The 22,929-nt window shown below is 44.7% G+C and overlaps 2 protein-coding genes across 9 annotated transcripts in view; one reads left to right on the plus strand and one right to left on the minus strand.

The window, feature by feature from the left end:
- tdp1 (tyrosyl-DNA phosphodiesterase 1) overlaps positions 1–7,777 on the minus strand; it is a 98,865-nt gene extending 91,088 nt beyond the window's left edge. The window contains exons 1-4 of one of the 6 annotated variants that reach the window (XM_072272970.1): positions 7,113–7,389; positions 5,832–6,034; positions 4,966–5,073; positions 1,044–1,648 (exon numbers count right to left, since the gene is read on the minus strand). In XM_072272970.1, the coding sequence (XP_072129071.1) occupies positions 1,044–1,648; positions 4,966–5,039 (679 nt within the window). In that variant the 5' untranslated portion in view covers positions 5,040–5,073; positions 5,832–6,034; positions 7,113–7,389. Of the gene's footprint in view, positions 1–1,043; positions 1,649–4,889; positions 4,915–4,965; positions 5,074–5,831; positions 6,500–7,112; positions 7,390–7,709 lie in introns of those variants that run through there. The other 5 variants (XM_072272964.1, XM_072272980.1, XM_072272986.1 and 2 more) reach the window with 5 other exon arrangements.
- Positions 7,778–7,900: 123 nt separating this feature from the next.
- efcab11 (EF-hand calcium binding domain 11) overlaps positions 7,901–22,929 on the plus strand; it is a 135,606-nt gene continuing 120,577 nt past the window's right edge. For all 3 annotated transcript variants that reach the window (XM_072273069.1, XM_072273076.1, XM_072273083.1), the window contains exons 1-3: positions 7,901–8,126; positions 16,646–16,741; positions 21,673–21,721. In XM_072273069.1, the coding sequence (XP_072129170.1) occupies positions 8,052–8,126; positions 16,646–16,741; positions 21,673–21,721 (220 nt within the window). In that variant the 5' untranslated portion in view covers positions 7,901–8,051. The remainder of the gene's footprint in view (positions 8,127–16,645; positions 16,742–21,672; positions 21,722–22,929) is intronic.

Here is a 22,929-nt window from a genome sequence, read left to right on the forward strand (position 1 = left end):
TGACCCTTCACACATTCAAAGTTATATTTTACCTCTAAATGAAGAGCAAGAAAAAAAAATAACATCAGATCAGGCAGGACCCATGGAAGCAGAAAGGGAGAAAATAGTTCAGGTCAAGGAGACTTTTTTCCAGGGAAAGTAAAAATTATTTTAATTTGTAGAAAAGATGGGACAGGGAAAGTGCTGGAAATACTCAGCAGAATGGATGTCTCTATCTGTTAGCAGGAGATAGGCATTGCGTTACTGACCAATAACCATTACCAGCCCACAGACTCCACACGTACAATCTTTGGCAGCTAAGACACAGCACAGCACTGTTGTAATTTTGTATATCGCACTCTACTGCTAGCACAAAAAAGGAAAAAAAATCTTGACATACGTGAGTGATGATAAACCTGGTTCTGATGTGGGTCTCTTTAGTGGACTGATAGTTGGAAAGTGGCAGGGAGAGGGGAATAATGGTTGGGAAAAGGGGAAGGGAGAGGGGAGAGAGCGGGAAGCATCAGAGAGACATTCTGTAATGATCAATAAACTAGTTGCTTGGAATCAAGTGACCTTGCCTGGTATACAATGCAATACAAAGAAAATACTATGAATTACAATAAGAAAAATAGATTAAAAATTTAATTAAAAAGGTAGTGCAAAAAGAGGGCAAAAATAGTGAGGTATGTTCATGGGGTCATTGTCCATTCAGAAATCTGATGGTGGAGAAGAAGCTGTTCTTAAACTGTCGAGTGTGTGTCTTCAGACTCCTGTAGCTCCTCCCTGAATGGTAGCAATGAGAGGAGAGGAGGTACAGGAGCCTGAAGACACACACTCATTGTTTTAAGAACAGCTTCTTCCCCTCCGCCATCAGATTTCTAAATGGACAATGAACACATTCTCACTGCAATTCTCCAGTTGTCTACTCGATCTACATCTCTCATCATCGTACACCTTTATCAAGTTGCCTCTCATTCTCCCATGTTGCTGATACACAAAACAAATTTTCACGGCGTTTACACCCTGTCTATGTATGCCCATGACAATGAATTTGACCTTGCCTTTTATATGAAGAGCACAGATGTTGTCCTTGGACGAGATTCCCGACACTTTGGTCAGATAAAAGCTGAAGGTCTGCTCTGTGCCCAGCAAATCCCACTTATCCAGCATCCCGCCAGCAGCCTGCACTTCTGGTTTCTGCTCCTCCTCCACGAAGCCATAGTGATCCAGATCTCCCAGGCGGGCTTTCTTCGGTTTCAGACAAGAGGCCTTCTCTCCCACTCTCTCCTCCTTGACCTGCCGCCCGTGTACTTTGCTCTCGGGCTCCTCGTCGCTGCTGGACAGCCCCCAGCCCAGTTCGGAAGAGGGTCTCGCCCGTTTGGCCGTGGGGGTGGGGTCGTATGATTCGGTTTTGACTGACCTGGGGGGCAGCTGGAGGGAGCGAAGATCTTGCTCCTCTGTCCTAGCGACCCCCTGCGCCCGGCCACAGTGCGATGCCTCGAACTCCCCTTCGTCAATCACCGTCTCGTCAGAGTCGGACACCTCGTCCCTCCAGACTGGATGCAGCCCTGCGCCAGCAGCTCCTCGGACAGGCTTCTGGTCCTCCTCATCGCTGCTCGACACCGTCCACTTCCCATGCTGGCTCTCTGTTCTGCTCGACATGGCACTACAAAGAAAAAAAATAACAAGAGTCTGCATTTAGGTAGCATCCTCTTCCACCCACAAACTGTCTGGGCGGTATTTCTATGAATTTCCAATCTGCGCCTTGTAAGGCATGAAAATGCCCGACGCAGGCCTCTCATGGTCTGAGTCAACGTTCCCTCCGTTCCCCCTTGGTATTGCTTTATTATTGCCACATGTACCAAGATACAACAAAAAGTTTGCCTTGGATCTTGTTCATTATACAGACATTACAGCTCTTCGGCCCACAATGTTGTGCTGTCCTTTTAACCTATTGTAAAATCAATATAAGCCTCTCCCACACATCCCACCATTTTTCTTTCATCCACGTACCTATCTAAGAATCTCTTCAACGTCCCATTGATCTGTCTCTACCATGGCCCCTGGCAGCATCTACCAGGCACTTACCACTCTCTGCCTTTCCTCCATTCACCTTAAACTGATGTCCTTTGGTATTGGCCATTGCTGCCCTGGGAGAAAGGTGCTGGCTGTCCACTCTACCGATACCTTTCATCGCCTCATACACCTCTATCAAATCACCTCTCACCCTCCCTCACTCCCAAGAGAAAAGCCCGGGCTCACAAGGTACATTCTGTAATCTGGGCAGCATTCTTGTCAGTCTCTGCTGCACCCTCCCTCACATCCTACCTACAATGAGGTGACCAGGACTGAACGCAACACTCCAAGTGTGGTCTAACCAGAGTTTTATAGAGCTGCAATGTTACCTCGCAGCTCTTGGACTCAATCCCCCAACTAATGAAAGCCAATGCACCATACGTTTTCTTAAAACTGCAACATTGGGGCATCTATGGATGTCAACCCTGAGGTCCCTCTGTTCCTCACACTGCTAGGATTCCTGCCATTAACCTTGTACTCTAAGTTCGATCTTCTTTCAGATTTATTTGAATTAAACTCAGCCCACTGGTCTAGTTGATCAAGGCCCCAGAGTAGTGTCAGATAACCACTGACAACTATTCCACCATTTAGAGCATAATCCACACATCTACTAACCATGCCACCTATGTTCTCAGCCAATATGTTGATATAAGATGATGAAACACAATGGACCTTGCACCGACCCCCGTGGCACATCACTGGCCAGAGGCCTCCAATCTGAAAATCAGCCCTCCACCAGAATCTACTGTCTCCTACTTCCAATCCAAGGTAGTATCATTAAATAAAACTGTGCGATAACCGGATTGTCCCATGACCTTTTGTAGTTTCAATATCCTTTGATGTAGAAAAATCACCATTTTGACATGGAGAGATTAACATGACTGGTTCTTCTCTGCTTTCTCTTCAACTAAATAAAAGCATCCATTAGTCTTGCGAGACCATGGATCTGCGCCTGGAAAGTCTTCACCCTCCAGGGCGCGGACCCGGGTAAGGTTGTATGGCAGACCAGCAGTTGCCCATGCTGCAAGTCTCCCCTCTCCATGACAGCGATGTTGTCCAAGGGAAGGGCATTAGGACCCATACAGCTTGGCACCGGTGTCATCTCTTCAAATATAATTAGAGCAATACCTCTACTTATATTACATTAAGACATTTTAAAAAACTTATGCAACGCAGTCACTGTCATACTATGGGAAATATAACAGATAATATGAGCCCTACAATCTCCCTCAAATAGCAGTGTGACAATTACTAAGAACCTATATCTCTTATGGTCTTATAAACAGTGTTGAGCTTGAGAGGGGTGAGAGCTTTGAGCTCCTGGGAGTCAACACCACCAACAGCCTGCCCTGGCCCAACCACATAGATGTCACAGCCAAGAAAGCTCATCAAAGCCTCTGCTTCGTTTGGAGGTTACAGAAATTTGGCATGTTCCTGTCAAATCTTACCGATTTTTAAATCGATGCTCCATAGAAAGCATTCTGTCTTGATGCATAATGGCTTAGTACAGAAACTGCTGTGTGTGTGTGACAAGAAACTGCAGAAAGTTGTGACAGAGCTCAGCACATCACGGAAATCAGATTCCCTTCTATGGACTGTTTATTCTTCTGGCTCCCTCAGTACAGCAGCCAGCATAATCTAAGACCCCTCGCACCCCGGATATTCTCTCTTCTCCCCCTCCCATCGGGCAGGAGATACAAAAGCCTGAAAGCACATCCTGGCAAGCTCAAGGACGGCTTCTACCCTGCTGTTATCTGACACTTGAATACACCCTTTGTGGAGTAAGATGGACTATAGATCAACCATCAACCTTTTTATGATCCTGCATTTTATCGTTCACCTGCACTGTTCTATACCTTATTCTGCACTGTTACTGTTTTACCCTGTTCTACATCAATGCACTGGGTCACAATCTGATCTGATAAACAGTATGCAAAACAAGCTTTCCACTGTTTCTTCGCTCAAAGTACATTTATTATTGAAGTACAGTACATATTTGTCACCATACTCAACCCTGAGAGTCATTTACTTGCGGGCATACACAGCAAATCCAAGAAACACAACCAAATCAATGAAAAACCACACCCAACAGAACCGACAACAACCAATGTGCAAAGGACAACAAACCACACAAATATGAAAGAGAAGAACAAACAAACAAGCAATAAATATCGAGTACATGAAATGAGGGGTCCTTGAAAGTGAGTTCATAGGTTATGGGAACAGTTCCAAGATGGGGGAATGTGAAGTCATCCTCACTGCCTCAACAGCCTGACTGATGACTGAGGGTTAATAACTGTTCCTGTGCCTGGCGGTGAGGGTCCTGAGGCTCCTGTACCTCCTTCTTGATAGCATCAGTGAGAAGAGAGCGGGGGCCGTCGATGATCGACGCTGCTCTCCTGTGACTCCGCGTAGATGTGCTCAATGATGGGGGGGGAAGGCTTCACCCATGACTGACTGGACCATATCCACTACTTTGTGTAATCTTTCCTGTTCAGGGGCATTGATGGGCATTCAAGGCATTGATGTTTCCATACCAGGGCAATCAATAAACTCTCCACCACACATCTTCAGAAGTCCGTCATAATTTCAGATATCATTCTGTATCTTCGCAAACTTGTAAGGAAGTAGAGGCGATGGCTGTACTTTCGCTGTAATTGCGCCTACATGCAGTTGGCAACACGTGACAATAATAAACCAATTCCAACCCAGCACAGGAGCAGGCTCTTTGGCCCATCATGCCCATGTCAGCCCTTAAATACTCATCCTTTCAGCTTGTTACCAAACATTCTGATAAACTTCTACAGATGCAATGCTGAAAGTATCCTGACCGGTTGTACGGCAGCTGCGGAGGGTAGTGGACTTGGCCCAATGCATCACAGGCACATCCCAATCAGCAGTACGTACAGGACATTCGGCCTCAAGGTGGTGACATCCATCATTGTAGGTCCCCCACCATCCAGGCCGTGCCATCTTCTCATAGTTACATCGGACAGGAGGTACAGAACCGACCACCTGGTTCAGAAACAAATACTTCTCTTCAATCATTCTGTTCTTGAACCAACCGGCACAACCTTAACCACTACAATTTAGCAATGCCATGACCACTCGATGATTCATTAGCTCAATTTAATATCTGAGGATATACACCATATACAACCTGAAATTCTTACTATCCGCAGACATCCTCGAAACAGAAGGGGAAAAACCCCCCAAAGAATGCATGACGGGAGAACATTAGAACCCCAAAGCCCCACCCTCCCATGCACAAGCAGTAGCAAAAGCATCACACCCCCTCATTTTCCTCGCCTCAGTACCCCCCCCCCCCGACACGCGAGAGCAAAGCCCCCAGGGACCACGATCGAAAGTCCATCCAAAATACCAGTCCATCCCCGATCACTTTGCACTAAAATAGACTTTTTGTTTTTTCTCCTACAGTAATTGTGCGCTTCCCTGTGGAAACTGTGTATAACTTGTGTTTTATGAACATTACGTGCTGGTGATGCTGCGGCAAGTAAGTTTTTTTTTAACTACACCTGTATTTCATGAAAGAGACAGACCTCCTGTACCATAACCTACCTCACTGTGACCTTTCACCATATTGCTTGCCCGGACTACACTTTCCTGCTAAATGTACACTTCATTCTGCATTCGTATCGTTTTCCCTTGTACTTCCCGAGTGCTCTCCGGTAATGAATTGATCTGTATTTCGACACACGGGATGATAACAAACCAATTTTACTAAACTTAATGCCAAAAGACACCTGTCTTACCAGTGTGTCCACTTCCTTCGGGAGATCACCAGCAGTAATCAGCACACCGTGCACAGGTCTGGTCAGCACGTTACAGAAAGGAAATCAGCAACCTCCGCGGTGCTAGAGGAACACCCCTCCTCACTCCAAAGGATATGCAAGCTATTTACTTCTGGCTGAACAGTCCATTCATCCCATCGCGGCCATGCCTGCCGCACGGTAATCTGTAATTATATACAGTAGTGTACTTCACCAAGCGGGTCACGTGGGGACGGCGGTTGCTTTCCAACAAAGATATGCAAAGTCTTACGGGGCCCAGCAGAAGAAGACCAGGCTGGGTAGATTACTCTGCGCTTGGTCCCGGACTCCTACAGGAAACAATACAGACTGGGGCACACCGTAGTTCGGAGTGGCTCCCGGGCTGTCTACCCAGATACCGTCCGGACAAAACTCGGCAGCTTCTACCGGCCCCAAACTCTGGACGCAGCCGTGTTCGCTACCATGGAACGATGCAGCCCGCTCGGAGGGTGAAGTGCGTTGATTAGAGCGGGCACGCTGCGTCGCAGCTGCAATTAAGCCCCCGCTCTCCGAAAAAGCCGGCCTCAGAACGCGGTCGGAAGCGCTCCCTGGGTCCTACCGCCGGCCGCTTCTTACCCGTTAACCTTCAGCTCGCCTTCCGCCTTCAAAAGCCACTGACAACAGAACTCGCTCGATAACGGCAACTTAATCCACCCTCCTTCGACAAAGCGCTGTATTTCTATCAGCCTCACTCACTTCGTGAGTGTAAAAGGTGCCAATGAGCAGTTTGGTTGTAGCTGGTCAAACCAATATTTGTCAAAATCACATCAGGCCTATTATACGTAGTGATAATATTTGTGTATAGTCTTTCATTGATTCTAATGCATTTCTTTGTTCTACTGTGAATGCTTGCAAGAAAATTAATCCCAGCTAGTTGTATGATGACATATAAATACTTTGATAATAAATTTACTTTGAACAATTCCACTATTGATACGACTAAAATTAATCATATGTTCAATTGCAAAATGCTGTTTGTGTGATCTTGCTGTGCAAAACCTGGCTCTTGTGATCAGCGTGTTTTAAGAGTGACTACGACGAAAGTAACTCAGTAAATATGTAATACACTTCTTCTGAGATGCACTAAGTCTTAATGCTATTTTTTTAACTTGAAAAGTTCATATATTTTTCCGTTATATCCTGGTAACCAAAACAGAAAATACCCAACAGATCAGTGTCGCGTGGTGGAAGGAGAAAAAGGAGCTAAAGTTTTGGATCAATTACTTTCCATCAGATTGGAAACCTTAATAATTAATCCGAAACGTTGACTATTTCTTTCTGCACAGACTCTGCCGACCCATTGAGTAATTACAGCATTTTCTGTTCTCAATTTCAGATCTTGCAACATCTGCAGGTTTTTAGATTTTATTTTTGATCGTTCGTCTTCACACCCCATTCTCCACATTGGCGCTCAATCATCCCCTAATATAAACACGGGAGGTTCTGCAGATGCTGGAAGTCCAGAGCAACGACACAATGCTGCAAGAACACAACAGGTCAGGCAGCATCTATGGAAAAGAATTTCCTGAGGGAGGGTCTCACTCCGATACGTTGACTGGCTATTCCTCTCCATAGTTGCTGCCTGACCTGCTGAGTTCCTCACAAACAAGAGAAAATCTGCAGATGCTGGAAATCCAAGAGACACACACAAAATGCTGGAGGAACTCAGCAGGCCAGGCAACATGTGTGGAAAATAAACGTCCAGTCAACGTTTCGGGCCGAGTACTGCCGAAGGACTCTGTCGTCTCACTCTGGGTTTCCAGCATCTGCAGAATCCCGTGTGTTTATAAAATGCAGATGGACAAATTTTGCTGCGATTACCAGTTCGCAGTCCTTCCAGCAGATCACCGAGCCAGAGAGTTTGCAAAGTGTTTTATTTTCCAGTGGCAAATTCCGCTTAAACTCACGCGACATAACCCCTTTAAGACTCTGAGCCAACCGCCGTGCTTGTTGAAAGGCAGTGGAAGGCTGAAGTTCGCCGAATGGGGAATTAGTTTGTGGTTGCGCGGAAGTTACAAAAGCAGAAACTCCTAAACAGATGAGAGAAGGAAAAGGGAGCGAACAACGGTGTCGTGAGTGGGAGTGAGGGGGCCACTCGTTGAATGTAGTGGTCCAGAGGGTCGATGAGAGAATTAGTGTAGAACCGATTTGATACAATTCACCATGTATCGATATCCTGGCGTCAGGTTCCAGGAAGAGAGACGAGTTACTGACTCGGAGAAGAGCCGCTGCGCAGCGGTAGGTTCAAGTTTAATGTTGTCTTAATTAAAGTTCGAAGTAGATTTATTACTAAAGTACACCTATGTCACCATTCACAACCCTGAGATTCATTTTCTTGTGGACAATCACGGTCAATACAAGAAACATGATAGAGTCAGTGAAAGATCACATCAACAACCGAGGTGAAAAATACAACAATGCGCAAATACAAAACAAAAGATAGAAAAAAATAATAAATGAGCAATAAATATCGAGAACATGAGATGAAACCTTGAAAAAGAGTCCAATTCAGTGTTGGGGTGAATGAAGTTATCCCCTCTAGTTCAAAAGCCTGATGGTTTGGGGTCCTGAGACTCCTGTACCTTTCTCTTACGCAATTCTGTCAACGACATAGACAGAAAAAGAGAGGAGGTCCTGAAGAAAGATTACTGGGAGCTAGGAAGAAAATGGAAAAGTCAGATCTCCAGAGTAATAATATCAGGATTACTGCCTGAGCCACGCGCTAATGAAGGTAAGAATAGCAGAATTAAGCAGATGAATGTCTGGCGAAGTAACTGGTGCAGGGGCAGGGCTTCGAAGTCTTGAATCATTGGGATCTATTTTGGGGAAGGTATGACTTATACAAAAAAGATGGATTACACCTGAACTCAAAAGGTACTAATATCCTGGCGGGATTGTTTAATATAGCTGTTAGGGAGGGTTTAAACTAAGTTGGCAAGGGGAAGGAAACCAAGGTGTTAGGGTCGAGGAAGAGGAAAATAGAAATAAGTCAAAAATACTGTGCAGCAAAGATGGCAAGAAGGACAGGCCGGAGAATATACAGGATAATTTGCTGCAAAATAGAAATATAGCAAAATCGACAACAGATACTGATCTAAACGTGCTGTACTTAAATGCACGCAGCATTAGAAATAAAGTGGATGACCTTGCTGCACAACTGCAGGTTAAAAGATATGACATTGTGGCCATCACCGAGTCATGGCTAAATGATGGATGTGATTGGGAGCTGAATGACCAAGGATACACAGTGTATAGGAAAGATCGGAAGGTAGGTAAAGGGGGTGGCGTGACCCTGATGGTAAGCAACTGTATCAAATCACTAGAAAGAAGGGACATAGGATCAGAAGAGGTAGAATCCTTATGGGTAGAATTAAGAAATGGCAAGGGTAAAAAGACAATAATAACAGGCCTCCAAACAGCAACCGGGATGTGGACTACAAATTGCAGCTTGAAATAGAAAAAGCGTGTCAGAAGGAAAATGTTGAGATAATTATGGGGGATTTTTATATGAAAGTGGATTGGGAAAGTCAGGAAGGTACTGGATCTCAGGAGAGGGAGTTTGGAGAATGCCTACAGGATGGCTTTTTGAAGCAGCTTGTCCAGAAGCCCACCAGGGGACCGGCTGTTTTGGATTGGGTGCTGTGTAACGAACCTGAGGCGATTAGGGAGCTGGGGGTAAAGGAACCCCTTGGAAGTAGTGATCATAATATGATTGAGTTCAGTTTCAAATTTGAAAAGGAGAAGCTGGTATCAGGTATATCGATATTTCAGTGGAACAGGGGAAATTACAGTGGTATGAGAGAGGAACTGGCCCAAGTCGATTGGAAAAGTAAGCTAAATGGAGGGACGGCAGAGCAGAATTGGATGAAATACCTACAAGAAATAAGGAAAATGCAGGAAAAATATATTCCAAGAAAAAAGAAAACCATGAATGGAAAAATGGCACAAATGTGGCTAACGAGAGAGGTTAAGGCAAAAATAAAAGCAAAAGAGACGACGTACAAGGAAGCAAAAATTAGTGGGAAAAATGAGGACTGGAAGACTTTTAAAAAACATACAGAGGAAACTAAGAAAGTCATTAGGAAAGAAAAGATGAATTATGAAAGGAAGTTGGTGATCAACATAAAAAAGGATACTAAGAGTTTTTTTAAATATATGAAGAGTAAAAGAGTGACAAGGGTAGATATGGGACGATTGAAAATGATGCTGGAGTAATTATAATGGATAACAAAGAGATGGCGGAGGAACTGAATGAGTATTTTGCATCAGTCTTCACAGTGGAAGACATGAGCAATATACCTGATAGCCAGAGGTATCAGGGAATAGAATTAGATACAGTCAAGATTACTAGAGAGAAAGTGCTTGGGAAGCTAAGCGGACTAAGAATAGATAAGTCTCCCGGTCCGGATGAGGTGCACCCAAGGGTTCTGAAGGAGGTGGCTTTGGAGATTGTGGAAGCATTGGAAATGATCCTCCAGGAATCAATAGACTCTGGCATGGTTCCAGAGGACTGGAAGGTCGCAAATGTAGTTCCGCTATTTAAGAAAGGAAGGAGGCAGCAAAAAGAAAATTACAGAACTATTAGTCTGACTTCGGTAGTTGGAAAGATATTGGAGTCAATCCTCAAGGGCGAGGTTATGAAATACCTCCAGGTGCATGACAAGATAGGCCGAACCCAGCATGGTTTCATGAAGGGAAGATCCTATCTCACCAACCTATTGGAATTTTTTGAGGTAATCTCGAATAAGATTGACAAGGGAGAGGCTGTGGATGTTGTGTATTTGGATTTTCAAAAGGCCTTCGATAAGGTGCCGCATAAGAGGCTGCTTAATAAGATAAGAGCCCATGGAATTACAGGAAAGATATTGGAATGGGTGGAGCATTGGCTGATAGGCAGAAAGCAAAGGGTGGGAATGAAGGGATCCTATTCTGATTGGTTGCCGGTTACTAGTGGTGTTCCGCAGGGGTCAGTGTTGGGGCCGCTTCTTTTTATGATGTATATCGATGATTTGGATTATGGATTAAATGGTTTTGTGGCTAAATTTGCGGATGACACCAAGATGGGTGGAGGAGCAGGAAATGTTGAAGAAACGGAAAGGTTGCAGAGAGACTTAGTTTAAGAGAGTGGGCAAAGAAATGGCAGATGAGATACAACGTTGACAAATGTACGGTTGCACATTTCGGAAGAAGAAATAATCCGGCAGATTATTATTTAGATGGGGAGAAAATTCAAAAATCGGAAGTGCAAAGGGACTTGGGGGTCCTCATGCAGGATATCCTAAAGGTTAACCACCAAGTTGGATTGGCAGTAAAGAAAGTGAATGCTATGTTGGCATTCATTTCAAGAGGAATAGTGTATAAGAGTAAGGAGGTGTTGATGAGGCTCTATGGGGCATTAGTGAGACCTCATTTGGAATACTGTGTGCAGTTTTGGGCCCCCTATCTTGGAAAGGATGTACTGATGTTGGAGAGAGCTCAGAGAAGATTTACGAGGATGATTCCTGGAATGCAGGGGCTAACACATGAGGAGCGTCTGTCGGCTCTTGGATTGTATTCATTAGGGTACAGAAGAATGAGAGGCGATCTCATAGAAATGTTTCGAATGTTGAAAAGGTTGGACAGAGTAGATGTGGAAAGGTTGTTTCCCTTGGTGAGTGAGTCCAGGACAAGAGGCCATAGTCTTAGAATTAGAGGGTACCCAGTTAAAACAGAGATGAGGAGAAATTTTTTTAGCCAGAGGGTCATGGATTTGTGGAATTCATTGCCACATATAGCTGTGGAGGCCCGATCATTGAGGGTATTTAAGGAGGAGATTGACAGGTATCTAATCAGTCAGGGTATCAAGGGATATGGGGAAAAAACCGGAAATTGGAACTAGATGAGTGAATAGTTTAGCTCATGGGGGAGCTGCGGAGCAGACTCGATGGGCCGAATGGCCTACTTCTGCTCCTTTGTCTTGTGATCTTGTGAATTCATAGATAAGGGAACCTGTGTGTCAACTTCTCTGAAGATCTATTCTGGGCCCAATATATTGATGCAACTGCAAATAAGGTACGCCATTGACTATATTTCAAAGTGCAAGATTCATCTTATTGTCAAAGTACGCATATACGATACAACTCTGATATTCGTCTTCTCCAGATAGCCAAGAAGTATGCATGAGAAAGTAAAAGAAACAAAACTCTCAGACCCCAGAACCCCCCCACCTTCTCCCTGCAGAAAAAAATCAATAACAATCCCTGACCTCTCCCCGCAGAAAAAGAACAGCAACTATAACAATCACCCACCCGCCATTAGGCCACAAGAAAGAAAATACCAAGTAAAACTGAAGGAGACTGATATAAAGTACAGTCCAGTCACATAAATCTCATAACATTGAACAGTCCTTCTGTCGCCCAGAACTCACGCCTGGTCCGAACGACGGCCTTCATTGGGAGCGACTGTTGACCCACTGGCCCTTTGGGAGCGATTGCTGACCCTCTGGCCCTCTGGGAGCAACTGCTGACCCACTGACCCTCTGGCCCTCTGTGAGTAATTGCTGACCCACTGGGAGTGATTGCTGACCCTCTGGCCCTCTGGGAGTGATTGCTGACCCTCTGGGAGTGACTGCTGACCCTCTGGGAGTGATTGCTGACCTTCTGGCCCTCTGGGAGTGATTGCTGACCCTCTGGCCTCTGTTGGGAGCGATTGCTGATAGTGTCCAAGCGTCGTTGACCTGGCGGCGGACCTAGGACACAGCCTCTGTCAAGAGCACTTGCTGACCGGGTCCGAACACCTTCACCTCAATACTTCAATCTTCCTCGCCGCTTCCAGCTGGAGTTGTTCATGGCCCAATCTTTGTTTTTTTTTTCCACGGGTCAGCATATGTTTTTCCACGGGTCCTTCTTGGGTTCTCGCCTCTGATCTCCACGAGGCAGCTTTCCCGACACTGGATCCTTCAATCGAGATCCAAGCTGTACATCGCAGGCACCAACAGTTTCCATAACACACACACCAAAAAAAAAACAAGGAGAAGGCGTTGAAAAACTGAAATAATTTAAACGATTTTCTCCCTGGAAGATGTTGCCCAAGGAATCGTTCGCTGGCACCAAGAGTTTGGGGAGATTTGGTATGTCACTAAAGACTCTAGCAAATGTCTACAGATGGACCGTGGAGAGCATTCGAACTGGTTTCATCGCATCGGGAATGGACGGGCTGCTGCAGAAGGTTGCAAACTCTGCCAGTTGTATTATGGGTTCTAGCCCCCCGATGTGATATATTGCACTGTACTGCTACCGCAAAACACCAAATTTCACAACCTGTTTCAGTGATAATAAATCTGGTTCTGATTCTGAATACGGCGACAGAGTTTCTCAGCAGCAGCGCAGTAAATTGCAAACATAAATTAACATAAATTATACGTAATTTACATGTGCTCAAAAATAAGCCACAAAATAAGATCAACACTAATGCAAGAAATAGTCTGGAGCAGTGCTGGTATTCTTTCTTGGTTGGATAAATTTAGGTTGGTTTCTCGCATGTGGCAAAGGCTAAGGGGAGACTATGTAAAGTTACAACAGGCATGGACAAAGTAGACAGCTGATTTCATTTCCCCAGGATTACAATGTCCAAAATTAGAAGGAATGCGTTCAAGGTGAGGGGAGGCAACTTCACAGATGTGGGGTAAGTTTTTAAACACTGGTGGGTGCCTGGAATACACTGCCAGGGATGGTATTTGCAGATGATAGGTATTTAAGAGGCTCTAGGAAGGGCACATGAATGTTCAGGGAATGGAGGGATATGGCAGACGAGATTAGCTTAACTAGTTCGGCACTGCATCATGGGCCAAAGGAACCATTCTGTGCTATACTACACTGTTCTTTGTGGATCGTTTCCACTTGATGGCAGTGGTGAAGAAACTGCTGTTGAACTTGTGGGTGTTCAGGATCCGGCCTGGACGCAACGTGTTGATGCAGTTACAAAGAAGGCACGCCAGCAGCTATACTTCATTGGGTTTTCTTGTGTTAGTGAGGAGTTTGTGGAGATGTGGTATGTTACCAAGTTCCTACAGATGTACTGTGGAGAGCATTCTGACTGGTCGCATCACCGCCCAGTAAGGAGATGCCACAGCACGGGGTCGATAAAAGCTGCAGCAGGTTGTAAACTCACCCACCTCCAGCATGGGCTCTCACCTGCCCACCATCAAGGGCATCTTCAACAGGGGATGCCTCAAGAAGGTGGCATCCATCGTTTAGGACCCCCATCACCCAGGACATACCCTCCTCTCATTGGTACCACTAGGGAGGAGATACAAGAGCCTGAAGACATACACTAAACATTTTAGGGACAGCCATCTTCCCCTCCGCCATCAGATTTCTGAATAGACCGTGAACTCGACCTCACTGTTTGCTCTCCTCTTGCACTACTTATTTACGTTTTTAATATATTTCTCTTTGTAACTTACAGTATTTTTTGTATTGCACAGTACTGCTGCTACCAAACAACAAATTTCACGGCGTATATTTGTGATAATAAACCTAATTCTGCATGATAGCAGTAACAAGAAGTGGGTGTGGTTTGGATGCTGGGGGCCTCTGATCATAGATGTCATCTTCCTGAGACATTGCTTCTTCACGGATGCCCTCAGTGGTGGAGAGAGCTGCACAGTGATGGAACTGGCTGTGTGCACATCACTCGGTCGTCTTGGCATTCCTCTGCAGTGGAGTTTCCATATCAGCTCACGATGTAATCAATTGGATTGCTTTCCAATGTAGGAGGAGGTTCAGTCTCTTCAATAACATGCTGAATCTCCTACTTTTAAAAAAATGGAGACGCTTCATAGTTGCATCTCAGTGCTGGGCCCAAGATGGATCATCTGGAGAATCTGATACTGTTTCCACTACTGGCCCTTCCTAAAGCCTACAATCAATTCCTTGGTCTTGTTGGCACTGAGTGGAAGGTTGTTGTCACGATACTACTGAACCAGTTGATCTATCTTATTCCAGCATACTGCCTCGTCACCATCTGAGACTGTGACAATAACAGTGGCGCCCTTGGTGAATTCTGTAGATGGTGTTGGGAATGCTTAACCACACAGTTGTGGTTATCGAAAGAGCAGAGCATGGGGACTAAGCTCAGAGCCCTGAGGTGTACTGTGTTGGTCACCCAGATCTACCTATAACCAGCCAGCTCTTGCCATAATGCCATGAGTTCCCTCATCCTTAAAGCTTTCTTGTACTCTCACCAGTTTAACCACATCTCTCCTATCTCACCAATACAAAGTTGTACACAGTAACACCATAAAACAGAATTAGGCCATTTGACCTATCAACTCTGCTCCACCATTCAATCATGCCTGATTTATTAACTCTCCCAATTCCGTTCTCCTGCCTTCTCACCATAAACATCGACACTCTTACTAATCAAGAAACTATCAACCTCCACTTTGAATATACCCAACGACTAGACCTCAATTGCCGTCTGTAACAATGAATTCCACAGATTTACCACTCTCTGGCCAAGGAAATTCCTTTTCATCTCTGTTCTTAAGGGAAATCCTTGTATTCTGAGGCTGTGCTCTGCAATCCTAGAGTCCCCCACTATTGGAAACATCCTCTCAACATCCACTCTTTCTAGGCTTTTTAATATCTGATAGGTTTCCAATGAAATCCATCCTCATTCTTCTAAACCACAGGTTCCCAACCTTTTTTATGCCATCAACAATTATTAAGCAAGGTTCCATGGACGCCAGGTTGGGAACCCCTGTTCTGAACTCTGGTGGGTCAGAGTGAGGATAAAGGGGTCCTTTTCAGGATGGCTGCCAGTGTCTACTGATGTTTCTGATGTGGGTGGGCAGCACGTTAGAGCACAATGGTGATCGCCAATCAGGGTTCAACTCTGTAAAGAGCTTGTCCATTCTCCCTCTGGCTGCGTGGGTTTCCTCTGAGTGCTCTGGTTTCCTCCCACATTCTGAAGACGTATGGCTTAGGGTTAATAAGTTGTGGACGTGTTATGCAGGCACTGGAATCATGGTGACACCTACAGCACATCCTCGGGCTGTGTTGACCATTGACATACATTTGGTAAATAGAGTTCATCTTTATCTTTAATGTTCTGGAGGGGTCAGTGTTGGCTCATGTACGTTAGAATTCTGGTTGAAGGAACTGGTAGCATGATGGCCTTGTTTGCAGACAAAACCAAGGTCGTCAGAGGAGCAGGTAGTGTTGCAGTAGCAGGCAGTCTACAGAAGTACTTGGACAGGTTGGGAGAGTAGGCACTGAAGTGCCAAATTGTCATGTACCAAGATACAGTGAAAAATCTTTTGCTTCACATGCTTTCCATACAGGTCATGCATGCATAAGTGGCTATGCTTCTGTAAAATTGAGATTAAAAAGAAAAAAAAAAGGATTAGCGTTATTTGTCACATGTACATTGAAATATACAGTGAAATGCAACATCTTGCATCAATGGCCAACACAGTACGAGGGTGTGCTGGGGACAGACCACAAGAGTCACCGTGCTTCCAGTGCCAACAACTTACTAACTCTAACCGTACTTTTTTGGAACACGGAAGGATTATGTCATTCAGGGTTAAACTGGAGACGCTGTTCTTTCTCAAGTACGGACGCTGGAGCTGCCTCTGTAAAGTGTTTACACTAATCGCTAGAAACTGGGTTCATCCTTGTTCTAAATGAATCTTCAAAAGTTAGCTGAAACATTGCAGGAAATACAAGGAGGCAGCCATTTTCTCCCAGCGAAAATCACTTTGCTTTCTGCAGGTTTTCCGAGAATGCGATTCAGGACAGAAGGGCTTTCTGACCAGGGAGGACCTTAAGGTTGCTGTGGTGATGATGTTTGGATACAAACCTTCAAAGGTAAGTGTTGCATTTTACAGTTGATATTAAGCTGGTGGTAAAACTTTACATTTCACTGCACCAATGCAAAACGCTGGAGGAATTCAGCAGATCAGGCAGCGTCTATGGGAAAAAATAAACAGTGGATGCTTCGGGCCAAGACCCTTCACCAGGACTTGAAAGGAAGGAAGAAGATTTATAGGGACCTGGGGGGCAACTTTTTTCTGGGCAGTGGGTGGGTGTATGAAAGGAGTTGCCAGAGGGTAGGTACGATTAGTCACAGAGTAGTACAGCAGGGAAAAAGGCCCTTCGGCCCATCTCATCAGTGCTGAATGTGGTGCCCATCCAGCTGGTCCTGTTTGTCTGCATTTGGCCCACATCCCTCTAAAACCCTCCTATCCATGTACTCATCCAAATGTCTTAAATGCTACTGTACCTGCCTGAGCATCTTCATCCGGTAGCTCATTCCATATGCCCACCAGACTCTGTGTGAAGAACCTGCTCCTTAAGTCCCTGTTGTCCCTTAACGTAAAGCCTTTTGTATGCCCTCCGGTTTTCAGTTTCCCTTCCCTGGGGAAAAAGCCTGTGTGTCCATCCTCATGATTTTGTACATCTCTGTAAGGTCAAACCACAATCTCCTACGTTGCAAGGAACAATTGTCTTTATTTGCACATGTACATTGAAGCATACAGTAAAATGTGTTGTTTGTGTCAGTGACCAACACAAGTTTGAGATATGTTGGGGGAAGCCTACAAGTGTCGCTGTGCTTCCAGTGCCAATGTAGCATGTCCACAACTTACTGACCCTCACCTGTACATCTTTTGGAATGTGGGAGGAAACGGGAACAACTGGAGGACACCCCACGAGGTCAGAGGGAGAGCGTATGAACTCTGTACGGACAGCAGTGGGGATTGAATCCTGATCTTACAACCGGGGCCTTCCCTGCCCAAGCTCTCCTAATAACCTACTCCCGGCAGTAATTACAACATTTTAAAGACATTTGGAAAGGTACGTAGAAAGGAAGGGTATAGAAAGAGATGGGCAAATCGCAATCAAATGGGACTAGCTTAGCTAGGCAATTTGGTTGGCCTGTTTGCATGCTGTATGACCATTCTATGACTGGCAGCTGGATACAGCTCCAGCATCCGTACTTGAGAAAGAACAGCGTCTCCAGTTTAACCCTGAATGACATAATCTGGAAAAACAACACATTATCTTTATTGCTCAGTTGTCTTTCGAACTTAACTGGGTAAACCAACTCTGTTTAGAAACATAGAAACATAGAAAATAGGTGTAGGAGTAGGCCATTCGGCCCTTCGAGATACACTGCCATTTATTATGATCATGGCTGATCATCCAACTCAGAACCCTGCACCAGCCTTCCGTCCATACCCCCTGATCCCCGTAGCCACAAGGGCCATATCTAACTCCCTCTTAAATATAGCCAATGAACCGGCCTCAACTGTTTCCTGTGGCAGAGAATTCCACAGATTCACCACTCTCTGTGTGAAGAAGTTTTTCCTAATCTCAGTCCTAAAAGGCTTCCCCTTTATCCTCAGACTGTGACCCCTCGTTCTGGACTTCCCCAACATCGGGAACAATCTATCTTCCTGCATCTAGCCTGTCCAATCCCTTTAGGATTTTATATGTTTCAATCAGATCCCCCCTCAATCTTCTAAATTCCAACAAATACAAGCCTAGTTCATCCAGTCTTTCTTCATATGAAAGTCCTGCCATCCCAGGAATCAATCTGGTGAACCTTCTTTGTACTCCCTCTATGGCAAGGATGCCTTTCGTCAGATTAAGGGACCAAAACTGCACACAATACTCCAGGTGTGGTCTCACCAAGGCCTTGTACAACTGCAGTAGTACCTCCCTGCTCCTGTACTCGAATCCTCTCGCTATAAATGCCAGCATACCATTCGCCTTTTTCACCGCCTGCTGTACCTGCATGCCCACTTTCAATGACTGGCGTATAATGACACCCAGGTCTCGTTGCACCTCCCCTTTTCCTAATCGGCCACCATTCAGATAATAATCTGTTTTCCTATTTTTGCCACCAAAGTGGATAACTTCACATTTATCCACATTAAATTGCATCTGCCATGAATTTGCCCACTCACCCAACCTATCCAAGTCACCCTGCATCCTCTTAGCATCCTCCTCACAGCTAACACTGCCGCCCAGCTTTGTGTCATCCGCAAACTTGGAGATGATGCATTTAATTCCCTCATCCAAGTCATTAATATATATTGTAAACAACTGGGGTCCCAGCACTGAGCCTTGCGGTACCCCACTAGTCACTGCCTGCCATTCTGAAAAGGTCCCGTTTATTCCCACTCTTTGCTTCCTGTCTGCTAACCAATTCTCTATCCACATCAATACCTTACCCCCAATACCGTGTGCTTTAAGTTTGCACACTAATTTAAGTTTACTGCCTCATAGTCACGACGATATTTAAAGTGAATATATAGGTAAAATATTTTGCTAAGGAGCAGAATCATAAAAGTTGCCTGTGTATTTTGCAGTAGTTGTGTGCACACAGATGGGAGGGCCAGAAACATCCATCCTAAGGGGGGGAGCTGATGTGGGTCTGGAGAAGGGCTGTTCTGCTTTCTCTGTGCCATTGAGAACTAGTTGTGAGAAGTGGGTACAAGGCAAGAAGGTGCACTGCAGATTTACCAGGATGCTGCCTGCATTAGAGAGCATGTCTTAAGAGAAAGGTTGAGTGAGTTAGGGTTTTTTCTCCTTGGAGCAAAGGAAGATAAGAGGTTACTCAATAGAGGTGTACAAGACGATAAGAAGCATATCAGTCGAGTGGACAGAAAGAGACTTTTTCCCAGAGTGGCAATGGTTAAATGGTTGAACTCTCTAAATCAAAGCTCAAAGTAAATTTATTATCAAAGTACATATGTCACCATATACAACCCTGAGGTTCATTTTCTTGCGGACATTCACAGTAAATACAAGAAACATGATAGAATCAATGAAAGACCACACCCAACAGGACACACAAACAACCAACATGCAAAAGATGACAAACTGTTCAAATACAAAAAGAGAAAAGGTAACAATAGTGATAAATAATTTACCTCTTTCCTATAATGAGTTGGCCAGAACTGAATCCGATCCTGTATTCCAAGTGTATTTTAAGCAGGGTTTTATAGAGCTGCAACATTACCTTGTGGCTCTTGAATTCAGTCCCCCAATTAATTAATTCTGTTACAATTCTTTGAGGAAATAACATGCAGGATAGACAAAGGAGAGTCAGTGGGTGTTGTTTACTTGGATTTTCAGAAGGCTTTTGACAGACTGCTTAACAAGATAAGAGCACATGGTATGACTGAAAAGAGACTAGCATGGTTGGAAGATTGGCTGACTGGCAGGAGGCAAAGAATGGGAATAAAGGGGACCTTTTCTGGTTGGCTGCCAGTGACGTGTTGTCCTGCATTATATGTCTGTGATTTGGATGATGGAATTAATGGAATTGTGGCCAGGTTTGTGGACAATACAAAAATAAGTGGTAGGGCAGGTAATGCTGAGGAAGCACGGAATCTGCAGAAGGACTTAGACAGATTTGGTGTAGGAAGTGTATCGTCATGCATTTTGGCAGAAGGAATAAAGGCCTAGACTATTTTCTAACTGGGGTGAGTATTCAGAACTCAGAGATGCAAGGGGACCTGGCAGTCCTCATGCAGGATTTCCTAAAAGTTAACTTGCAGGTTGAGTTGGTGGTGAGGAAGGCAAATGCCATGTTAGCATTCAGTTCGAGTGGACTAAAATATAAGAGCAAGGATATTATGCTGAGGCTTTATACAGCACTGGTCAGACTGCACGTGGAGTATTGTGAGCAGTTTTGAGTTCATTATCTAAGAAAAGATGTGATGGCATTGGAGAATGTCCAGAGGAAGTTCACAAGAATGATTCAGATTCACAAGGTGGCCCTGTGTCTGTACTCATTGGAGTTTAGTAGAATGAGGGGGATCTCATTGAAACATATCAAATATTGAAAGGTTTACATAGAGTGGATGTGGGGAGAATGTTTACTATAGTGGTTTCCTCTGGGACTAGAGGGCACAGCCTCAGAATAGAGGGATGTCCATTTAGAACTGCGATGAGGAAGAATTTCTTTAGCCACAGAACTGTGAATCTGTGGAATTCATTGCCACAGAAGGCCGGGAAGACCAAGTCATTGGGTGTATTTAAAGTCGAGGTTGATAAGTTCTTGATTAATCAAAGCTTCAAAGGTTGTAGGAGAATGGGATTGAGAAAGATAAGAAATAAGCTGTGATGGGATGGCAGTCCATACTCGATGGGCTGAATGACCTGATTCTGCTCCTGTATCTTTTGATCTAATGAAGGCAACATAGCATACACGTAGTAACCCCATCAACTTGTTATGGAGTAACCCTGGTGAATGTCTGCAGTGCATTTTGTAGATGGTACACATAGCAGCCTCTGTGTGATGGTGGCAGGCAGTGAAGGTTTAAGGTGAGGTGCCAATGGGGCAGGCTGCTCTGTTCCTGTTTGTTTCTGGTGTCATTAGGAAGGGTCGGGCAGCACGGCACTGTAGCGGATAGCATAACACTTTATAGTGCCAGCAACCGGGCTTCCATTCTTGTTACTGTCTTTAAGGAGTTTGGATGACATTTGGATTTCCTTCAGGTGCTCCGGTTTCTTCCCACATTCCAAGATGTACAGGGTGAGGGTTAGTGAGTTGTGGACATGCTATGCTGGCACCAGAAACGTGGTGACATTTGCAGGTCACCCCCAGCACATCCTCAGACCATTGGTCATCGACGTAAATGACACATTTCACTGTATGTTTTGATGTACGTGTGACAAATGTAGCTAATCTTTAAATCTGTGAGCTCTATTTCAGTCCTGGCTCACATCTGCTGTTGCCTTGAATTATTGCAGGACGTCAGTGAACCTATTATTACCTGTTACAGGTGGAGACAGACATACTGCTGGCTTCAGTGCGTGAGAAACAATTACCAGGTCAGTACCACTTAATACTCCAGCTTAAAGGGAAGAATTACATTGGGCAAAGGTGAGCATTTTGGACTTTCCTCTTTGGAGCAAAGATGGATGAGAGGTGGCTTGATCGAGGTGTACCAAGATGATAAGAGGCATAGATTGAGTGGACAGCCAGCGACCTTTTCTCATGGCAGAAGAGGGGACATAATTGTAAAGTGATTGTAGAAAAGTTTAGGAGGGATGTCAGAGTTTAGTATTTTTTACAGAGATTGGTGGCTACACAGAACGCACTGCCAGGGGTGGTGGTACAGGCAGATACATTAGGGATCAGATACATTGGTTGCATTCATGTGTATGGTTGGATGGCAATTAAACTTGAATGTAAGAATGAAAAAGCCTTGCAAAGTTTATGCTTGTAAAGATCTTTTTTATTATGAATAAAGTTAATTTTGATAAAAGGAATGAGTGGCAATCGGTACCGTAAGGCTTAGCGTTATATATTATAATGCCAGCAACCTGGGTTCAATTTCCATCCCTGTCTTTAAGCAGTTTGTACATTCTCCCTGTGACTATGTGGGTTTCCTCCTAGTGCTCCGGTTTCCTCCCACATTACAAAGACGTATGACCTCGAAGGTTAATTGGTCACTTACTTAGGCAGTAAATACAGGGAGATGGCAAAGGTAGCATGTTTACACAGAGTGATGGGTGTGTGGAAAGCCAAGGTGGAGGTAGAGGCAGATGCATTAAGGACATTTAAGAGACTCTTAGATATCTTGGATGGTAGAAAAATGGAAGGCAATGAAGAGGGAAGGGTTAAGTTGATCTGAGAGTAGGTTAAAAGATCGGCACATTGTGGACCAAAGGGCCTGTACTGTGTTTTAATATTCTATGTTGTAATTATGTGGGATAAAATGGCCAAAATCCATCTAGTTTGAATGAACTGGATGAAGGAATCAAGAATTATGAGTCAGAATAAATAAGGCTTGGTTTAACCTTTAACATCAGAGATTCTGCAGATGTTGGAAACCCAGGGCAACACAAAAAGCTGCAGGAACTTAGCAGGCCAGGCAGCATCTAGATAGAAGAATAAACAGTTGATATTTTGGGCTGAACCCTTCACCAGGACTGGAACGGAAAGTGGGGGGTGGGGGGGGGGGCGCACGCAGAAACCAGAACATGAAAGTAGGAAGAGGAGAAGGAGTACAAGCTGGGAGGTGATAGGTGAGACC

This window comes from Mobula birostris, chromosome 1 (assembly GCF_030028105.1).
Source record: "Mobula birostris isolate sMobBir1 chromosome 1, sMobBir1.hap1, whole genome shotgun sequence".
Taxonomy (NCBI): Eukaryota; Metazoa; Chordata; class Chondrichthyes; order Myliobatiformes; family Myliobatidae; genus Mobula; species Mobula birostris.